The 22,787-nt window shown below is 41.4% G+C and overlaps 1 protein-coding gene across 1 annotated transcript; it reads right to left on the reverse strand.

Annotated features, from left to right (window-relative positions):
• Positions 1 to 3,071: 3,071 nt before the first annotated feature.
• Positions 3,072 to 7,325, reverse strand: LOC147665998 (uncharacterized). The gene is made up of 3 exons (XM_086949338.1): positions 7,262 to 7,325; positions 4,301 to 4,639; positions 3,072 to 3,961 (listed from the first exon to the last, which is right to left on the reverse strand). Exons 1-3 carry the CDS (start codon positions 7,323 to 7,325, stop codon positions 3,072 to 3,074), a joined length of 1,293 nt encoding a protein of 430 aa, XP_086805464.1.
• Positions 7,326 to 22,787: the final 15,462 nt, after the last annotated feature.

A 22,787-nucleotide genomic window follows, 5' to 3' on the forward strand; every position in this document is an offset into this window, starting at 1 on the left:
GTCACTGTACTGTGTGTGATTGTGAAGCTTGGCAAAATCAAGAGTCAATAGTTCATGAAGAAATTTGACAGTATCATGACTAATTCCTTGGAATCAGGGGAACTAATGCTTCAAGAAGAACTTCTGGCTTCGGGTAGGTCAGGAATGCCACCATTTTTGCAGTCTTGGTCTGCCAGAGGTAAGGGTGACACCTTCCAGTAGCCACAATGCCACGGTCACTTAGTATTGCTTAAGCAGTTGGTGCCCTCCAGAAGGAGCTCCAATCAGAGGAAAAATCTCGATGGCAAAATCCTCCTAGATGGCAGCATGGCATCAGGTGGGAAGATTGGAGGCAACCAACGGCAAACCTAAACATGTCCAGGAAGCTGGAAGAATACTTAGAGCAGCCAGGAATAGAAATAAATAGAGACTGACAAGCCCAGAAAAATCTAGAGAAGCTCTGGAGTGAGGTAACACACTGATAGAATGACAAAGCACTGCGGTGCAAAGAGTAAAGGAACTCCTTCCTTTTATATCCTAAAAATAGGAAATTACCTAAAGTGCAGTAGAGCCACCATGCTGGATTGGGAGACCCCCATAGGCTATAATGGTGTGGCAGCCATCTTGGATTGGGTACTATATTAATCACAAGAATACTCACTGTAGGATTCTGTGAACCAGGAAGATTCAGGAAAATGGAGGAACCGAACGGCTCTCCTACCAGCAACCCTCCAAGGGTGAAGAGCGCGGGCGCAGGAAACAGTATTTGAGGCCGGCCACTTAAGATAAGTTTATTGAGAAAATGCAGTGGACTGCCAGTACTTCCAAGGTGCTGCACACATACACGAAGCTGTGTATCCTGTCTGCACGAGACCAATACTGGAACTGATATCGGGCACAGGCAATGGTGCAAAATTGATGCCCTTCCAGAAGATTATATTAAGACTCCAAGGTCCTAGCAGCAGACACCCAGATGCGATGTAAGGAGGCACAACGAGGAGAAATACTTTTATTTCTCCCTGTTTTTTTCTGTTTCTATGCATATTGCATTCTGCAGCACGCATAGAAAGAGGTAAATGCTTTTAATGATTGTTTTCGTGCATGAAGGATTCCCTTCCTGTACAAAAACAACCATCCACTCAGCTCAGTCTCCCTTGCAAAATGATGCAAGGGTGTCTGCGCTGGCGCACACTGCTGTTTGTGCGACAACGCAGGGGGGAAGGACAGGAATGCACTGTATCTACATGATACAGCGCATTCCTGCCTTCTATTTTGACGCACAACAGCACAGCAGGGAGGCTTGCTGCACTGCCATGCATCAAAATCTTGTAAATGAGGCTTACAGGACGTACATTTGGCATGAACACCTACCCCCACATGCATCATTGTGTTTTGTATTCGCAAACGGTGCGAATCGGTAATTTTGACCGTTTGCGAATGCAAAATTCAATTCTGGGATGCATCATCAAAATTGCGAGAAATCGCATTTTAAGAATTCGCATATCGTTTGCGAATTCGCATATCATTCGCAAAGATAAGGAATCGCATTTTTGCATGGAAAAATGGCATGCATGAAAAAATGCTATTTGCGATTCTGTAAAAAATCGCAAATAGCATTACCTAAAATAAGAAGAGCTCAGACTTGGTGTTATTTTTTTCCTAACCAAAGTCTCATGTGATTTCCATCCCTCTTAGTATATAAGGCACACTCTGACCATTACATTTCCTTTCACCATGGCTGCAGTCATAGTCTTGGCACGCAGGCGGAGATTGAGAGCTGCATTGAGGCGCAGGGTAGTGAGTGAAAGGATATTTAGGGTGCGCATTAATTTATTTGGTCAGACTGAGGCAGAAATTTATGACAAGTACAGGTTAAATGTTGATTCCATACTGGAATTAATTGATGATTTGGATCCTATACTACAGAGGCCCACCCTAAGAACACAAGCCATTCCTACTCATGTCCAAGTACTTTGTTGCCTACATCTTCTGGCTTCTGGTTCATTTCAAGGTGTGATTGCCATTGCTGGGGGGGTGTCACAGAGTTCCCTTTCAAGGTTTTTCAGAAATGTTTTAAATGCTATGTTGTTGAGGATCAGGCATTACATAGTTTTTCCAAGTACTCAGCAGGAACTTTTACAGACAAAGTTGGACTTCTATAATATGGCTCATTTTCCTCATGTAATAGGCTGCATAGATGGTACTCATATTCCCATATGCCCACCTTCTCACAATGAGTACATTTTTAGGAATAGAAAATTGTATCATTCATTGAACATTCAAGCCATTTGTAATTCAAAAACCATAATCACAGACCTAGTTGCTAGTTTCCCTGGAAGTGCTCATGACTCCTACATATTTAAACAGAGTGCCATATTTACAAAGTTGGAAGCTGGACATTTTGGAGATGGATATTTACTGGGTAAGTGATCATTTTTTTTTTTAAAACTGTACAGAGAAATGTTTTGACAGGTTTTCAAACCACTGAAATGTTGATAATGTTTCCATAGGTGACAGTGCTTATGGTGTGAGAACATTTATCTTGACTCCTTATCTGAATCCAACAACCCGCAAAGAGCAAAATTATAACCAAGCTCATATGTCTACCAGAAATGTGATAGAGAGGACATTTGGAATAATGAAATCCAGATTCAGAATACTTCATAAAACTGGAGGTGCATTGCAGTATCGGCCTGATGTTTGCTGTAAAATTGTTGCCACTTGTGCCATGCTGCACAATGTTGCCATGAAAAGAGGGCTTGGATTGGAATTTGAAGACAACATCCCAAATAACCACAATCAACCAAACCAACCCCAACCTAGAATCAATGGTCCTGATGCTGCAGAGGGAAGGAGAAGAAGAGCAGAGATAACTCAGCATTACTTTTAAATAAAGGTATGAGACAGGACAAACATGCATGTGCTGTAACTTAGGTATTTATTGTTTTTCAAATGAAAGTGAATGTGTGCTTCCATTCCAACGTATGTGGTATTTTGAAACAAAAATTTCATTTGAATAAAATCTTCAAATGTATTAATATTGTCAACCATTAACTGTTAAAATAAAGGTTCACAAAATATTCACATATGAATCACTTTTTCCTTGCTCTTAACCCCAATGCCTTAACCTTCACAGGGTTTGAATTTTTGTTTTTGCAGGTGTCTTTGGCTACATGTCTGACACTTCTTCTTTCTGAAGGTGGTTTGATATTTACATTTGCATTGTCTGAAGAAGATGCAGGGAATGCAGACACTGGTTGATAGATTGTACTTGGGCCTTGATGGTGGTCTGAAATGGGGCCTTGCATTGATTTCATGCCACATGCCAGCTCACCATAACATTTCATCATTTCCTTTTGGAAGCCAATTGTTGTTTCAATCAATTTAGAAGTATTACTGCACATTCTGTGCATGGCTCTTGTGCTTGACTGCGTACTCACAACTGCTCTTTGCAAAACTGCACCCTGGTCACCATGCATTGCTTGACTTAGTGTCTCTATTGCAGAGGTCATTCGTTCCATTTTGTCTGAAGAGACATTGACCATGTTGACAAGTGCAGAACTAATATTGTGCATGTCTTTGGCTATATTGGTGATTTTCCCCTTGATAACCCTTATGTCCTTGCCTTGCAGGCGCTGTACTTTTAATAACTTCCTCTCAAGGACACTGCCATTTACAAAGTCATCCATTGATTCATGAGTTTGTGAAGGAGCTCTGCGACGCCGGAAGAATTGTCGCAGTCTTTGACGCCTGCCTGGGACCCTTTGTGCAGGCTCTGCATTCAGTGTTGTATTTTGAACTGCAGTGTCCACATTTTCCTCTGCCTCAGATTCAGTGTCTACCAGTCGACGCAGTCTGCGTCTTTGATTTTGTGGTTCCACAGTGGGTGAAGGTGGTGGGTCAAAGTTATTTTCTGCCTCATTTAATAAGTCTTGTGTGAAAGACTCTGCAAATTGAATAAATTCTGCATCCAAATCAGCATCTAAAAATGAGACAGTGGGAGTAACCTGTTAGAAAAATATTCCCAATGCCTGTTTTTCTTTCACAGATTAACATATGACACTGCTATATTGAGGCATGGATGACAAATTATCGTGGAAGTGAATGTACCTATTGCTAACAGTGATCCTGTTGTCTGGACAGCAATAAAAGAATATTTGTGAGGAAAACTACATGTCCCATGATGCCATTCTTTCATCTTAAATTTACAATATTTATTATGCACTTTGGCAAAACATGTACTTTTGACATTTGTAACTTTACAGATCTAATCACAAGTCATGCACTCAATGACATTATCCTGTTTTTTAAAAAAAATTACCTTGACTTGTTCCAGGCTGCTCTGAGGTGTCAATGTCATACACTCCAACAACTGCTTCAGTAGGTAAAGTCCCCTCTACTAGTTCATCCCAAGGGGTAGTTGGTATGTCTTTTGGTGTACCCCCACCAGTTTTCCTTCCAGATTTGATGCGTGTCGCAATCTTCTCCTTTGCTCTGCTGCGCAAATCGTACCATCTCTTCTGGAGATTACTGATGTCTCTGTGGGCGACACCTACAGCATTGACCTTTGCCTGTATTGTTAGCCAAATTTTTCTTTTCGTTGCCTCAGGTATTTTCAGTGAACTTTTTCCAAAAAGTTGGTCATGCTTAGCTGTGACTTCTTCAATTAGAACCTCAAGTTCTTTGTCACTAAATTTGACTTTCCTTTTCCTGGGCTGCTGCTGCTGTTGCTGCTGCTGCTGCTGCTGCTGCTGGGGCTCCAAAACCACATTGCTTGCCTCCATAATCTCAAGAGAAATCAGTAACCTGTCCAGCAGCTTCCACACACTCCCCAAACTGCCAAATTCAAGTTCGAAGTAGCCCACAGGTGTCTGTCATTAGTTTCAGAGGCAGCCACACTGCAATCACTTGAGTATTCATCATGTGCGTCTTTTCCTTATTTGCGAAGTCGCACAATGCGATTTCGCACATAAGGAATCGCATTTTCCTTGCGATTCGGTAAAAATTGCGATTTTTACCGAATCGCTAAAAAAATGCGAATTAATTGATGCATCCCATTTTGCGAATTCTTATTTGCGATTCCTTATTTTTCGCAAATAAGAATTCGCAAAATGACACAATGATGCATGTGGGGGTTAGTGTGGAAAAAAATATTTATGGATCCCTGAGTGCAAACTTTGAAGTATAAAGTTGGTCATTTGATTTTTCATTATTTCCCTTTTCCTTTTGCCCAAGTCTGCATTTCATTCATTTTTTTCACTAACATTTCAGGTTGTGGCAAATCAAGATTCTCAGAAATGTCTCAGAGTACACATAAATGGTGCCGTGTTTGCAGGCGGTCGGCACTTGGCCTAAAAAAATATGGGGGCTAGGGGTAATTTTTGGACATCAGATTTTGACCCAGAACAATAGAGAGAAAGGCAGAGAAGGGAGAAAGATACAGAAACACTAACAAAGGGAGAATGTAGGGATTAAAATATACCACGTTAAAGTAAGATAAAGTGACTTTAAATGTATGGTGGTGCAAAACAATATTAAGGCAAAACACAGACTAGGCAGTCTTGATGTTTACCATCTCCAAACCCCTTGCAAACACGTAGGGACCCTGGGGCAAATTTATAAGTTAAGCCCTTTGCCCCACTTTTGCGTCACTTTTAACATGGGAAAAGTGACGCAAAAGTGGCGCAAGGGGCGTGTAAATCTGCCCGCCTGTGTTTATTTAGGTTTTTTGTTAAAAAAAATAATAAGCGCTGCTCCTAGACACACTTACCCCTTAGGACAACACTTGTTCATTAAACTCTTACCTGCTTTAACGTGGCCTGGTCTGGCATACTTCAATGAACTACGAGAAAAACTGATTGCATTTAGCCATTCCCTCCTGTTTACTCCCTCGGGGTCAAAAGCTTCTACTGATTAACTCACCAACTTAACTTTTGCAACTATAAACCAAATCAAAGCGACCAAAACCAGGAATCAGCCGCACCTGCAGGAAGGGAAGCTAAGGCATGTTCTGAAAACATTTCTAAGTTTTGTATTGTGGCTTGGGCCTCCCTCGTCGTTAACTTCCTCCCCTTTTACAATCCCAAAATAAAAATCTAAGAGAACGAACAGCATACCTTCTCACACCTGTCACATTTCAGTAAAATATTCCGGAGTAGGAAAAACACGGAACTATGCACCTCCTACTCCCGTTTTATTTTATTTTAAGGAACGGCTTTAAAAGTTCATAACATCTCGCCCCGCAGGCAGGAGAGTTCTTTGCGATGTAAATTCCCTTCAGCCGACCTCGTCAGTATGGAATGAGCGAGGCCTGGCCTGGTAATGTGGCATGGCTCTCATATGCCACTCTTCTGACTTTTGCTGTTTATCATTTTCTAATAACTCTCTGCCCCCGAGACACGGATGGCGCGCGGGGCCCGGACACCCACAATAACTGACACTGTCAATCAGCTGCCAGTCGAGCTAGGACAAACCTCGAGGAGAAAAGAGGCTTTTATATTTTATCTTTTTGAAAATGTGTGTCATCAATCTTATAGCATAGAGGGCTAGCCCAGGGAGAGGGGAATATCCTTTTCTTCGCTGAAGCTCAAGCTATCGCAATTCGAACCCCTTGCCCAGTACTTCTTTTCGTAAAAAAAGAAAACATAAATATGGGTTTTTAAATTTCTTCGAAAAAAGGTGCCAAGGAATAGCAATGCCAAATTTCGGGACTGCTTAATGCCATAGGCTGTAAAAGGTGTCAGTTAGTCAAAGTGCCTGGGGAAGCGGAAGTGACATCACATGCCCTTTTACATTAATGACATCACAGGAAGTATTGTCATATGACCCTTGGTCGTTATTTGCTTCAAGAAAGTCGTTTCACATAACATTAACCATCATGATATCACAACAATTTATATCGGCGAAGTTCCATAATTTCTGAATGATTAATAAAACAACACAACCCAGGCAAACATCTATTTTATATACCACCAATGCTGATTTGAGGTTTGAGATTTCTTGAAAGTAACTCACGCCCTGGATTGCAGTGAGCAAGCGAAGCAAAGAAGAAGGCTTCTACTAAGAGGTTCCCTACCCCGCCCCAAGAACATTTTGAAAAGAATGTGGTCCTATACTGCATTTTAAAGCACAATTTTCACATACATTTGCTTAAAATTCATAGGTTCTGAAATGGCACTCATTACATTTTCAAATCCTCTATGGTGTGCCAAGCCAACGAAACCTGATGCTTCCTGTGAATACATTCATTTTTTCAAAATGTGCTATGAATACCACCATATACCAAAATGATCTCCATTGTGCCAGGGCTCTGAAATGGGGCTCATTACATTTTCAAATCCTTTCATGGTGTCCAAAGTTAATGACACCTGATGCTCCCAAGAAATAGACCGGATCGTTTCAAAATGTGCTATGGGTACCACGATATGTAAAAACTATCTCCATTGTGCCAGGGCTAGCATTTTGTCATGGATGCACCACATGTCATGGGTGCCCCAAATATTCAAGTCAAAACCAAAGGGGATGATGGACGGAGTGTTGAACATTGCAAGCACTCTCCCCTAGTCAACTGATCTGGGTTGAATCCATCATCATTCTTTAGCTCACTCTGCCACCCCAGTTCAGACATGTCCATATGCAAATTAGTCTGACCCTGTGCCTCATGGGAACAGTCCAGCCCGAACTGCCAAGCCATATCTTCCCTGGACTGGAAACAAGCATCCTGGGACCGGTTTCTGGTTAACAGCCGTCATCAGCCAGGCTAGCTTGAATCCAGTGGCAAAGTGAGCAAGGGACCCACGGCTAGGCATACCCTGCCAACTTAGGGCGAACAAAGCAAAACCAAAGGGGATGATGGACGGAGTGTTGAACATTGCAAGCACTCACCCCAGTCAACTGATCTGGGTTTAATACATCATCTTTCTTTAGCTCACTCCACCACCCCAGTTCAGACAAATATTCAAGTGCCAGAATGCTTCCATTTATGCCATCCATATATCATAGGTGATCCTTATTATCACAAAGTACCTCAGTATGTCACAGTCAGCCTTATGTCAATGTTGCCCCTCTCATATGTCAGGTTGTCCTCCTTTTTCCCACAAGATACATCCAATGTGCTAGTATCGGCACTCCCTCTAATAAGCCATTGCCAGCGTTTTACCATGCCAGAAATTACCTTCTGTATTTTGTCACAGGTGGTTGTCAGTCTAGGAATTGCCTCAAATATGCCAGCACCAAAATATTACCACAGGATGTCTCTATAAGAGAAGAATTACCTTCAGAATGCCAGGTCCTACACAGATTTGCACACATAACACCACGTTCTCGCACTCAATTCAATTCACTCACTCACATACACTGTCACTCACATAAATACATTCTCTCTCACACAGCAAACATTTAAATGCATTTTTTGCTTATCTTAGCTGTCATCAAAGGTCCATTCCAAGTAATTGTAATCCATTTGTTATTGCGCTAATGGTGACTAATAAATTATTATTCACTATAAGTATACCAAATAAGTGGTCAGATGATAAGGAGTTCAGGGTCACCCCTGTCTTCCTGGCACTGATCTTGCCACCTCTGAGGCCAGGAGTCACAAAGGCAGTACCATGGGTTGCAAAGGCAAAGCTAGGTTTTGCATCTGCGAGCCCTGGCGACCTCTAAATCCATTTAATGCCCGTGCCACCCCTCTGATACCACTTGCACAGATTAATCCCGTCTCTGCCTTTTTGGCAGGGTCAGCAGAAGGCTGTGTTAGGATTTCGAAATGGGGTCAACCAATAGAAAGACAAAAGTTTAAGGTTGAAAAGTTAAGGTTGCACAGTCACAAAACTGTCTAACTTAAGACACTAAAGAAAAATAGCCATGCCAGTGAGTAATTTGAAAAATTCTTATTTAGAGGTAGAGTGGCACATTGTATAGTACTGGAGTACCACAAACTGTACTATCTCCTAGCCTAGCTTCTTGTAGTGGGAGTAAAGCACATGCCACTGGGGCAAGAGTGCTTTGTACTGTAATGTCTCCCAGCCCTGCTTTTTATTACATTACTTGCCAATTCTCCCCATTGGTTACAGGGTGAACTGAAGTTATTACACCTCAGTGATGCTATTTCTTCTTGGTTTGAAGTTTTTATGCGGTGAATACAAAGCTCTAGAGTGTCAAAGCGCTCACATACACCATAATGCAGATAAGTAATCAAAGGCAATGAAGGCAAACAAGGCCAATTCGCAGGAGAAAGGGTTAAATGCACTACTTAAGATAACCGACAGACGAAACATGAGATAGAGATATAAAATGTTGGTGTTTGTCTACTACCAAAGTAGTGTGCAGTTGGTGCCTAAACCCTGAGGCGCGAGGGAAAGGAGGGCAGTCCAAAAAATACATATTCAGGATCATAATGAAGAAAGGCATTGGGAAAATATGTCTGCTAGATTCTTACTGTGTGACTAGACGTATCATAATCAGAAAAAAAGAATGATGCTATCTATCCATGTAGTGGTCATCATATTTCATTTGATAACTAAGAGTTCAAGTAGAAAGATGAAGTACGCCAACAAAGTCATCATGGGATCAGCTGCGAGGGGCAATAAGTAAGAGAAAGCATTTTAGTTTATTTTGTTAATCATACAAAGAGGTGGCAGTGCAGTAGGGATGGGCAGAGTAAGAGTGTTTATGACTTTGGGCCCACACCAGAACACTATTGGGTGGAGGTACATTTTTGTTGAAGAACAAGTTCCCCATTACCAGATATTCACAGTTATCCAGATGAAGGGAACCACTTGTGACCATCAGCCTCTTGCCTCGATAGAGCAAATTGTCAGGCGATGGATGTGTTTATGAACAATGCAGGCAATTTTGTAGGTAGATCTGCTTGCAATAGGAGGTAAACTCAAAAAGTGGAAGGCTGAGTTGATCAATTGGCCTACCCTGGAAATCATAATGGAAATCATCATGTTTGGAAAATCTGAGAGGTGTCAGAAAAAATGTCAAAATCTGAATTTGACTGCATGCCCCCTAGTCTATTTGGGTTAAACCAGAGCTTGACTTACTTGAGTTTTCGTTTTCAGCAGCAAAGGTTTATTTCTTCTTATACGTCTGAGGTAATTATTTGTAAGCTAGCTGCAGTGTTGATATGATGTTGAACATTGAGGGGCACATTACCAAGCAATAGCGATAATTATCGCTATTGCTTGGTTAGCGAGAAAAAATTATCGCCGAGCTGCGGTGATTTTTATCGCAGATAAACCTTGGTATTACCAAGGTTTATCGCAAATGCGATAAAAATCGACAATAATGCATGAATATCGCTGAAAAATCAGCGATATTCAGGCATTACCGAGCTAATGCTTTTAGCCATGTTATCCACCTCCCATTGGATAACATGGCTAAGAACTGCTCCTGTGCAGGTGCTTTTGGAGATATTCGCTCTTAGCGCGAATATCTCCAAAAGTTGATAATTGGAGATAGCGATGTTAGCGACTGTTTCCAGTCGCTGACATCTTGGCACGCCCACTTTGCATGTCATTAGTGATACATTTTTCTGACATGCAAAGCGGGGCCCAAGATGGTCGCTATCTCCTACCAGCTGTCGCTAACTGGTGTTAGCGACAGCTAGGTAATAGGGAGATAATTATATCTCCGCTTTCTTGGCTTTTAAAGCCAAAAAAGCGGAGATAAATCCCTTGATAATTTGTCCCTGAGTTTCCTATTAAAATTGAGGCTAAATGAATTGGCACCTTAAGACATGGTCGGACAGCCATCTAAGAACTTTGTGGAGTTAAGCCTTTGTTGAACTGCTACAGAGATTGTGCGGAGCAGGATATGCAAAAACTGATTTTTGGGATTACATTTGAGATGATGAGCAGTCATCAAGAGCAGTATGTTGCAAGGAGTCAGGGCAAAAATGATCTATCATCCTGAGAAGAAACTTTCATAGAGAGCAGGGTTTTATTACCGTATTAATGATACAAAATGCCATATTGTTTTAGGATGTTTCCCGGTGGTTCAAGATAAATGTTATAGAGAGCGTTGGCTAAAAGGTATCAATGGGGATTTCCTTGAGATACAGAGACCGGTTTGACAATGAGCTGTCAATTTTAATCAGTTTTGAGTAGCTGGCAAGAGAAGACATGAACTTACTAACAATACCCATGTAATCTTCTAAGAATACATATATAATGTTTGACTGCATAAACACCAATAGACAATTAAGCAATATCAGTAGTTATGAATCACCATTGTCTAGAATGCGAAAACATCATCAATGATTTGTAAGATGACCGCCAACATACTGGTGCCAGTTCTAGAAATCAATAAGAAGATTGCTCTCACAGAGGAACTTCTTGAGTTAACATTTAATGTAGCATTCTAGGATTCTGCCTAGAAATGTTAAAACTAAAACTGCTACATGATTTCCAAAAAGACAACTAAAACCTTTGGTCTCATGAAGTCTATATAAATTACAAACAGAAATAAACTGGAGGGTTGAGGAAGAGTCTGCAATAAGTCAGACATTGGCTAGCATACACAAGGTTCTATCAGTAATCTTTATTACTCTGTATATTCAGCCTCATCCCAGTGTTTAGGAGAAATTAACTTTTTGTCTTCCACTCTCACATCCTCCTAAGGTGTCTCCTTACTTAGAGAGACCAACCATAGAAGGCACAGCCACACCTGGGCCTGTCATCACAAACAATGGGGAATCAAGGTCGATGATCATGGAAGGACGGACAATCAGTGAAATACTTGGATCCAGAAGACTTATCAGGGTAATTGGTACATTATTTGGTCAAACCTTACTCGTCTCAGTGCTTACATAAATGATGATATACAAGAGTAGTATCACCATGATCATCCCAACAAAGCAAATTAATTTCCATAGTAATCCATAAAATAATGCATAACATCATATGAGGAAGCATGGTTGGGACTACCTGCTGCATGGACAATGGATTCAAAACCCTGAGAATTTTACCCCTTTAGGTCCATGCCGGAGAGGGAGAGTAACTGAGACGGGAGTAACCGAAGAAGCACCCAAAGAATGGCAAACTTGAGAGGCACAGGAAGGCAGAGCAGATGTGAAGTCCAACAAGAAGGCTCAATATTCACATCTCACAACTTCTTCACTGAAACAAGGAAGGGGAGGAAGGACAGCAAAGCATCGCACAGACTGGTTAGCAATGAGCGCAGGCCCCTCCAACCGTACAATGAGGAAGGGTCACAGACAGAATCCAAATGAGCACCAGCTACTGACGGTGCATAGAAATGGAGATGCACCTTGAAAGCTAAAAGAGCTTCCGTCATTATTAAATGAGGAACCTTTCAAATGCTAGCTAGCCCCAGATAAGTGAAGGAATAGGTGGGAGATAAGAAGGTACACCAGTATGCCTTGGAGCCAACAAAAAAAAGTCAACAACACTCCAGCACGCCAACTATCAATGGGGATCAATCCCCATAACTGAGCCAGTTGCCAACATGATAGGGAGGGTGCGCTCACTGCATCCTCTGATTGCACAAGATGTACAGAAGCCTAACCAGGAAAAAACACATGATGCAACCATCAGAGAATGATCAGCATCTACTACCTGCAAAGGCCATTGATCCAAAAGAGATCCATCCTAAAGGAGCAGGAACCAGATAAGAGACCGGTGAGCCTGGCCCCAATACTTGGGAACCCCACTCCATGCTAATCTCACTCCAGGCTGGGAACACTTAATCCGGGCCCAGGCGCAATCCTAGTGTTTCATCTGACAATGTCTCGACAGTGCACCAGGGCTCTTCCAGCAGTCCGTCCCTAACACTTAGCTATTCTCCGGCACAGTTCTCTTCTAGATCCCTATCTCAGCCCTTCTTCCAGTGCTCCGTTCTCCTTCCTTCCCTTTCTGGGCCGCAGATTATAACGAGTGCTCCCTCGCACTTCTGGATCTGTAAACAGAATGGGGGGCTCAATGGCAGGGGACTTATCCGCTGATGTTTGCTCACTGTGATCAGGAGAGGCCTCACCACTTGCAATCGGAGCTGGCCTCTCCTCTTTCTGATTCGGCTGCTCACCCCTAAACAAGGCATCCGAGAAGGGTATGTACAGAGGAACTGAAGTGTAGTTCCTATATTACCAATAGGCTCTGCGCATTGGAATAATATTCTCAGCAGTGTAGACGTAGGACTGAGGTCGACTAGGTCTCTACTGACTATATTAGACTTAAGGTTTGCCAGCTAGCTCAGAGGTCACTAGAAACTTTCTCGAATAAACGAGGAGAAGTTTAACCTCCCTGGATAGACAATAAGGGATTAGCTTCCGACAACCATATAACATGACAACTTTGCTCCCTCAGAATAAGAGTATATCTCTAGAGTCGTGTGAAACAATAGACAGCTATTTCACTCAGTCAATTGTGCGTACTTAGTTTCACCAGGGTGCAGAGAAGAGAGAGAGACGGGCGTTTTCAATAAAAGGTATAATTTATTGAGCAGTCTTCCTTCTCATGCAAGAGAAATGAATTGCCACAATTGCAATACTTAATGTAAAGTAAAGTGCGTACAGTAAAAGGAGTATTATGAAATAATACTGTAAAAGCATTGATAGGGTTTCTTAGCCATAAGATACTTAACATGGATAAAATCTATACATACATATATACATTGACTAATGTACTCAACTGGTGCTTCTAAAATACGCCTACCCCGGTGTACCCGACCTAAGGCTAATACGTGGGAAGGAGTAAGTAAGTAGCAGTTTAAGTTAAGTTGGTTTTGCCAAGAATCTGACTCAAGAATTCTCTTTAAGGGTTTAGTCAGCTCCGTACCTTGGTAATAGAATGTGGGAGGTCTGGTATCTCTTTCCTCAGGACTCGATATTCCAGCAACCCGCAAGGGTAGGCTGGAAACGCCGGAGCTGGATTTTCTCGGCTGGAGAAAAAGACAGCGTCTTTCTCAGCGCGTCAAAGAGGAGGGCAGTGTCCGTGGGCTCTCGGGCAAGTAGATAGCTGCTCTGCTCCAAAACCACCACCGTGTGTTTGCTTAAGGCAACGTTGGTATATTTATACCTGAAAGGTGCCGGGTTTGACGTAAGGTTGGACATAAGACGTCAATAAAGATGTCACTAAGAACTGGCCGTTCTTACAGTGCTCGCAGGAGTTCTATGACAAATCAAAATAAAAGCAAATGGGGATTTCCCAGGTTGCTGGAGGTTTGGTGCGTCGAAAGAACTCGTTGTGCTTTCTAGGAATCCAAGGAAGTAGCTTCTGCCGTGCTTTGGCCTGCAAGGGCTATTTACTTAAATATGGATCTGATTCTTATGCCATTATAGGGATATTATTGATTATAGCCGTACAAGGGCATAAAATAGCAATATTGATTCAGGTTCCTAGATAAAAACACAATACCCACTCCACGATCTAATGTCCATCATTACTAAAACTAAGCAATAGTAAACATTTAAAGGTGCATGTGTATTCCAACCCACCCCAAAATACATTTTTGCATTTGAAATGGTGTATGCGAAATACACGATAGATTATTGGTACTGTACGCTTATTAAGCAGTGTAATCATTCAGTAAAAAAGTACTTTGACTAAGTGTGAAACTGCTGCAACAGTGCAGTCGTGAGAATGATTGCTATCATCGTTGTCAGGATCAGCAATGCTCACAGAAGGTCGTACCTGGGTGATGTTGCTCTCCTCTCGAACTTCACTGCCACCTAATCGTAGTGGTGAAGTTTCAACGAATGCCGTCATCAGGATTGGTAACCGCTGGGGACAACACGATGCATGAGCCGTTACCGGACTTAGCAAAGTATCGATATCCATTGGTACTGCTGATTGTAGTGTAAGACAGGTGTCCAACACGCATTCTTCTCCGCATAGCATACATCGAAGCACAGGTAAGATGCAATTTTGCCAGATTGGTCTGAATGAAAGAAACCAAGTCATATTCAGATCTCTTAGCCGGGCTAATCCAAGGACTCTAGTTATGCGGTCCCAATAGCGTATAGCTAGGATCGTTTCTTCCATCGTTGCTGGTGTCTTGTCTGCGATTTGGCTTGCCATATCGGAGCAGAAGGATCAAAAATAAAATTCCTGCTACGAATCCCAAAAGTAGTGGTAGACAGCCAAAGACAGAATGGAAAAAATTGGGAAAGATGCCCAGAACTGTTTCAAAGGGTGTTAACAGTCCAGAAAAAATTGTCTTAAATACATGTGCGATGCCACTGGTATCTGACATATTTGAAATTTGGCTTAGCATTTCTACGAAATACACGGGGCAATTAGTTGATAAAAGTGTATGTATCTCTGCTGTTGTCCTTGCAACTTGCAGATCATACGTTTCTTTTGATGACGTAAAAGGCACGGTTGTCTGTAAAAGAACAGACTTCATTCTGCTTAAAGTATCAATTCGTATAGAAGAGATATTCAAAGAAGGCCAAATCGTCGCCTCCATATCTGGAGAGCCGTTTGGATACAATACTTGCATACAGCAAGTGACCATGGAACTAACGCTTACGAGATAGGCTTTCCCTGGCACCATGCCACAACAGCTGTGGTCCGTTATTAGAACGTAACTCCCGTTAGAAAGTTGTCTAAAGAATGGCTCTATCTGTGTTGCAGGTGTGCCGTGCTGGTGGCATGAAAGGTTATTTGAAGTCCCCTCACAGGCCCCATGCAAATTAATACCTTGGCACAGAAGTATACCGCTTAGGGATCGTTTACAATTGTTACCACTAAGAAATACATTCTGTTTCTTGTCACTATAACATGTGTGTGTGTAAGGTAATTTCCATGATGACTTAATGTACCCTTTACCCAACCTTTCATACTGGCCTGCTGGTATATACTCTTGGCAATATTTAAATTGGAAAGTTGTTATCGGAATTGTGATTATTCCGTGTATTATCCATTCAATGACAGGTCTTTCTGACATTGTCAACGGTAATCTCTCAAGTTTTTCAATGCTCAGAATCGTATAGTCTGCCCCTTTTTGTGCCAAACTGATTTGTTTATCAGTAAGGTTAAAGATAGAGAATAATGACGTTGTGTTTATCAAACGCCATGGCACGTAACCTGAACGCAGATTTTGTAACGTTCAGCCGAGCTGTACAATAGAACGTAATTGGGACTGACCTCTTTGTAACATTAGTAAGTCCTGATCTATTATATCGATAGCAGATGATACAATACTGTCCAGTGAATATATTCTGGAGGACAGAGTCATTAACCCATTGTCCACAACAGAAAGTGATTTTTCCAAATTAATACGATCAATTTTTCGTATTTTCTCTGCTGTCTCAATTTGAGTTACTTTCCAAGCTTCGTTGTACGCAGCGTATATATAGCGGCCGCTATGAAACGTTTTTGACGCTGTTTGCGTGGTCCCATTAAGAAATCACGCAAGTCAGCACCGTCTTTAAGTAAAGTCAAGTGTTGCTTAATTTCAGCCAGTGTGGATGTTTGTAGCCATTCAAGGCATATTTTCCCTACACGGTATGTTGTAACTATCCCTGGATGTTGTCTCTGGGAGTATCTAGGGTCTGGTCTGGTCTGGTCATTTTGAACCCCTGTTTTTTGTTCAGGAATCTATCTTGACAGTTATTTGTGTCAATTGGCCAGATCAACCATTTTTTCCAATCAGGATGTGTTCTGTTTTGGTGTAAAATATGGGCTACGTCTATCTCAACATCTGTAGTGGTATTACTATCAGGTATTGGTTTTGGAATAGACGGTTTGTTTAAGTCTTTAATCTTAGCTAGGCCAAGACAAGTAGTCTGTTGAATGGTGTCATTCAAGAATATTATTTGTTCTGGGATCATGCAGGCTCTAAATAATGCTTCTAAACCTTGGACTTGCCAATTTTTTGTACCCCAGGTGGTTTTCGTTTCAATGTTATTTTTCCAGAAATCAAAACCAAATGTAATCATTTTTTCATAAAATGTTTCAGAATAAATCAATTTAGTATTTGTCAACATTGTTTTTATCCCTGTCTTATTTAAAAGTTTAAAATAAAACGTTTCTGCATCACTTGTGTTAAACCCTGAGAAGTATGGGAATTTCTCATAGAATGTTTTCGAACTGCTTTTTGGTGGAGTTGCACAATGTTCCCATTGATTATACTTTAAAACATTTCTAGGTTGAGCAGCTTAATGTAAATAGTGATGTGCAAAGTGGTTGTAGCAGTACATTTGTTCATAATTCGATGAACCTTGTAAGTAATCATGTTCTGTAAATTTTGCTGACATTACTAAATCTGACATCATAATATTTATACTTTCAAAGTCCCAATCATCAGAGAATGTACTTGGTTTGACAAAGTCACTTAAAGAAACCTTGAACTGATGTGGATATTTCAAGAGTTCAACCGGGCCATAGATTTCGTAATCCGTTTTGTCCCAAGCTACCCCACCGGGTATTGGAATGGCTGTGACATTCACTGATGATAGTTCTCTTTTCTCTATGTGAGATGACTTGTGTGGCTTTAGGACCACGTTGATGTTCTGGCTTGCTGTGTCCATTGTACTGTATTTTCCCTCAATGAATTTTCCCAAACAAAGTACCATGATGAGCCAAAGCAAGAGGAAAAGTACACCTAACACAATCCAAAATTAAATCCATGGAGAAATCAGATATGTTTCTTTGAGTTGATGAAAGAGTTCAGTTAATTTGTCTTTGAATGTTTTTGTTGCTGGCGTTTCTTCATGTTCGCTTGGATCTTCAGAAAAGTTATCGAAATTGATGAAGTAGCCAGATGCAGTTCTGTCAATTGTTGGAATTGCTTCCGAGTTCCGAATTTTCCTTTGCTTTTTCATTTTTTCTTTCATTAGCATAGTCTGAGGCTACATCGTTGTAGTCAGGTGTTTCTTGACGAACTGTTTCAATTTGGGGTTCAAGAAGCACAAGTTCCATGGCATTGTTGCATAGTCCTTTTTTATTCACTGCAGGTTTATAAAATGTGATTAGTCTCTCAAATTGAACCTCTTGGATTGTAGCAAATTTTGGTGGAGTCCACTGGGCCTACTACTTATTATTGGCCACATGATTGTGGTTTTACCAGGTCGATGGATACAACTCGGTTCTCCTTTTTACCAGCAAGGGGCAGTAGTACAACTGATCTTGTTCCGCTGATAGCTAAGACAGGTACTGCTTTTCTGTAAGAAGGCCCAAATTCCTTCTTCACCGTGATCTTCTCTCTGACCAGATCCCCAATCTTTGGAATCCAGACAGGCCTTGCTGGGACAGGTGGTTTATCTTCAGTGGCTGTTGGCTGCTGTTTTAACTTTATGTTGCTCAGGTCTCTTCTTGTTTCATTTAAGTCCTGTAACACAGCCAAACGATCTTTGATATCAAAGCATTTCTTTTCTACTACTGAAGTCTGACTATCTAAGTCCTGAATATACATTCTAGTTCCGAACAATAGTTCGTACGGGCTGAAACCTTTTAGAGAATTTCTTGGCAGGTTATTAAGACTACGTTGGACACTTGTTAAATGTTGGACCCACCCATCACCCGAACCTAATACCCTCGCCGTTATAGATTGTTTTATGTTCCGGTTTTTTCTTTCCACAATCCCATTTCCCTCAGGATGGAAGGGACAAGAGTACCGCAATGCAATGCCCATGCTGGTCATGGCCTCCTTATAAGCTCGAGAGCTAAAAGCAGGACCCTGGTCAGAATGTAGCATGCCAATTGCGTATGTGCCGATATAGACTCGCAAATCTTTTATAACAGTTCTGACGTCAGCCGAGCGCTGGTGTCTGCATTTTTTCAAGTGAATCTAGTCTTAAAAAGAAATTAATGGGACGCTGGAATTTACTTATAGATAGCCTTATACTAACTACAAGAATGGCCATGGCAATACTCCGGTCGGTTCATTACTGCGATCTCTGTTGCAGTTAGGACAGCTCTTTGCAAATTTGTAATGTTGCAGGCTCATCCCTGGCCACCAGTATTCTGATTGTAATTCTTTCAGAGATTCCTTAATCCCTTGGTGCCTTAGACCCAATCCCATGTGTGCATCCGCTATTAAAAAGATTCTCCTCTTCGTGTTTGGAATTACTCTATCCCCCACTCCAGGGATTTGAGCAAAAGGAACGGAGTTTGCATCAATTATGTATGTATAATTGAGTGGATAGTTCACGGGTAGTGCTGCACAGTCGCCTTTTGAAGACGTTTTTACCGCCAGCATGGTTTCCCCGTCTATGTATTTTTCTGAACGTTTTTTTCTGGCTACGGAAGCCGTTTGAGTTGCATCCGCTGTGGCTGTATTAGCCAATGAATTCCCTGCAACGTGAACGCCATCAAGTTGATGACTCAGTGTATGTATCACGTGAGTCTTTCGTAGTTCTTTCTGCAAAAGAACTACCTGTTCCCAAAGCTTCTTATGCTTTATTGTGCCACCCGTGTCATCTTTGTAATCGTTTTGAACCCAGCTCTGCAAGTCATTATTGTAAGATTTGACGCAGAAATGCGAACCGCACACTATTAGTGTCGGGAATTCACGATCGGCATTTTCAAGCGCCATCTTTAAAGATCTGATTTCAGCTCGCTGAGCCGAACAGTTTCTTAGTGATTCAGTTTTTGTTATTTTTGGTCTGAATTTACTACACAGCCAGCGACCTTTAACAATCGTGCACGCTGCATTGTAGGATTTATTATCCACATCGTAATGTTGTACTAATCTGTCCGTATAGATTATACAAGAGTACTGTTGGAGAGGCAGAATTTCGATTGGCAGAGGATATTCTTCTTCATATTTCAAATCTTTCAGTTTTTTCATGTTCGGGTCAAAATAGTATTTCACGTCTTCTGCAGCAAGAGAATTTTCCCACTGTATCCATTTTGGATCTAATGCCACTGTTTTTAGATTAACTGGGCTTAATAACGCTTCAAGGGCTGATTCTGCTGTAAAAACAGTTTTTCTTTTGCCTTGGGCTTGGGCTCTTTCTTTTGCTACAGCAGTTTGAACCGCATTTACAATATTTTCTGTAAGACTGAATGTTTTTTCAGCTTGTGTGTACAAATGTGATTTGTAAGCTATTGGTACCGTTTCTCCCTCATTAGAGGTCAGGTACGTGAATCCTCATTTTCCTAGGAGGACTCGGATTACAAGGTTGCGTGTATTGTCGCGAGTTTCTAATTTTGTTTTAGCTAACATGTCTGTTTGTAATGATCTCAAAATTTCTGTGTGTTTCTGAGTCCAATTGATTGGTTTAAAATCAGGTTTTATTAATTCGTAGAGAGATTTAACCCTCTCTGCATAATTTAGAATGTATTTTCTTCTGAAATTCAGGAAACCTAGTATTGATTGTAAGTTCTTCAGCGTTTTTGGTGCTTGGAGTACAGCACACTTCTCTAAGAAGTTGTCTGCTAGGCTTTTGCCTTCACTTGATAATTCATATCCTAACAACAGGACAGTTAGATGGGCAATTCGTGACTTTTTAAAGTTGAATTTGTAACCCTCTGCTGCGAACCCAAGTATTATGGTGTTCACTCTTTCCAAGTGAGTATCCAGGTCATCATCTGTGAGATAGATATCATTGACATAAGATAATGCCTCATCATCATATATTTGTAGTAACTCTGTTACCCTTGCTGAAAATAATCCTGGGCTATTCTTGAATCCCTGTGGAAGTCAACAGAAATTTTTCTGTGACCCCATTATTGAGAAAGCGGTTAAATACCTGCTTTCGGGTGCAATGTTTTGACAAAAGAATCCATTAGAGATGTCTAATGTTGTTTTGTATTTTTTGGAACGATGTTATTCATTAGTGCCGCACTGTGTGAGTTTTGTACTGCAAATGTCTTGCAACATGAGTTAAGGTGTCTGTAGTCCAAGACTAGACGATATGAATCGTCTGGTTTGGAGACAGGAAACACAGGATTGTTCATTTGAGAGGTGCACGTTTCGATCAACCCTTGGTATTCAAGTTGATCTAAGATCTCCCTGACTTGTTTTTTAGCTTCTTGCTTAATTGGGTTCTGCCTTTGTGCAGTTGGTTGACATTTTAACTGGATTTTGTGAGGAGGAGAGTCCTCATCCCATCCTACATGATTTCTATATAATGCAGGTGCTTGAGCTACTGCCCATTTTCTTGCATATGTGTTTTTTCTATGAATCGGAACATGATTAGAGAAGGCAGGCATAATCATTTCTTCGCCATGAGGGCACTCCCTGACGAACTCTGGTGGCCAGTCTTTCTCAGCTAGAAGGATGTCATAGCCTTTTGAAAGGTTATCCCAAAACAGACCCCTCACTTTCCTAGTCTTATCTCCCTCTATACGCAATGTTATTTCGTATATTTTATGAGGTTTGCTAACTCTGGTATCTGCAGTTTCCACCTGAATGTATTCATTCGTGTCCACTGTCTCCAGATGATTCATCAGGATCTTGCGAGCTATTGTCACTTCTGCTGCGCTGTCTAGCATTGTCTGGGCCCACTCTCCATTTTTCAGCTGTGTCCTCAGTATCCTCGGCATGTTTGATTATTTTGATACTGGCTACCTTCTTTCTTGGAAATTGTAATTTATTACTTCGAGCAGGTTCCTTGTCTTTGGACTTGACATGCTCTTCCCTGTGTTCTGACCGTCCTCTTCTTTCCGATTTCTGCGAGGAAGTCTGAAAAGATCGAGAGGGACGTGTATCAATATCTTGATATCTATCAGGTTTTTTCAAATTATCCCTATTTCTAAGGTTGTATCTTTTCTCAGAGGGCTCCCTCTGGGGAGACTTGTGTCCTTGGTCTGGAGATCTTTCTCTCCGCCGAGGAGACCTTCCTCTGGACTGGAATCTTTTTTCTTTGGGAGTGGATTGTTTATTTCCATCCCAGTTCTTTTTTGGAGTGTTTAGATTATTTTTAATAAATATCTTTTCAGGATTTTCAGTTAGTTGGGGTTTTACCAGTTTCCCACCCAAACTATCTCTACCTAGCTCTTCATAGGATTTTTCTATGATTCTGGCAAGTTCAATTGGTTGGTCTGCTATATCTGTTTCTTTCAATTTCTGGCGGATCGCCACAGTTGCTGCTTCTCCTTTTATGTTGGCTAATAATATAGCCGAGACCTGGTTAAAGTTCTTCAGTAATTTCATACCCAGAGTTACAGCAGGTTCTGGACCGTATTCATTTTGAATCTGTCTTAGTACATCTGGTATTACCGCCATGGACGGAACACCATGTGTTTTTGTGTAAATGGAAGCAAAGACTGTGCCCCAAGTGTCACAGTCTTCCACATGTGGTGCGATCCCCATTGGGAGACAGAAAGTCAGAATTCTGTGTTTCTCACTAGGGGTAGTATCCGGAAATACTGCCTCTATTTGAGTTATCTTTTGTGCTAGCCAGAATGGAATTTGTTCCCGTTTTGCAGGTGTTTTACCAAGACATGATTGTATGTTCGGTGGTGTGATTTTGTTTGTGTTCCCCTGGAGAGGGGTCAGCTGTGGAATTCTACTAGCTGGTTGGACTGTTGAAGTACGCATTACATATTGGACTAATTGTCTATGTATTTTAATTAGTACTTTTAGCTGGGCTAAAAGTTCCTGGTCTGACATTTTTTCGATGTCTGGATGTGGTGTGTAGCTGGCTAGAACCGGCCACGTTGCTCCTGGTCTACCTAGTGGACCGAGCCTGGTGATGTGATTATTATGTTTTAGGGCGCCTTTAAACCAGAGCAGGTGCTCTAGTTAATTTAGTGGGATTTCAACGTCCTCGAAAGGAGTGTATTCATCCGGAGGTTCCTCTATTTTGTAATAGTGGAATTCGTGTGTTACAGTGTTTGCAGCTGGAAAGTTTATCCATGAATAGAATACCTCTGTCTGCTGATATTCAT

Source organism: Lissotriton vulgaris, unplaced genomic scaffold (genome assembly GCF_964263255.1).
Source record: "Lissotriton vulgaris unplaced genomic scaffold, aLisVul1.2 SCAFFOLD_299, whole genome shotgun sequence".
Classification (NCBI taxonomy): domain Eukaryota; kingdom Metazoa; phylum Chordata; class Amphibia; order Caudata; family Salamandridae; genus Lissotriton; species Lissotriton vulgaris.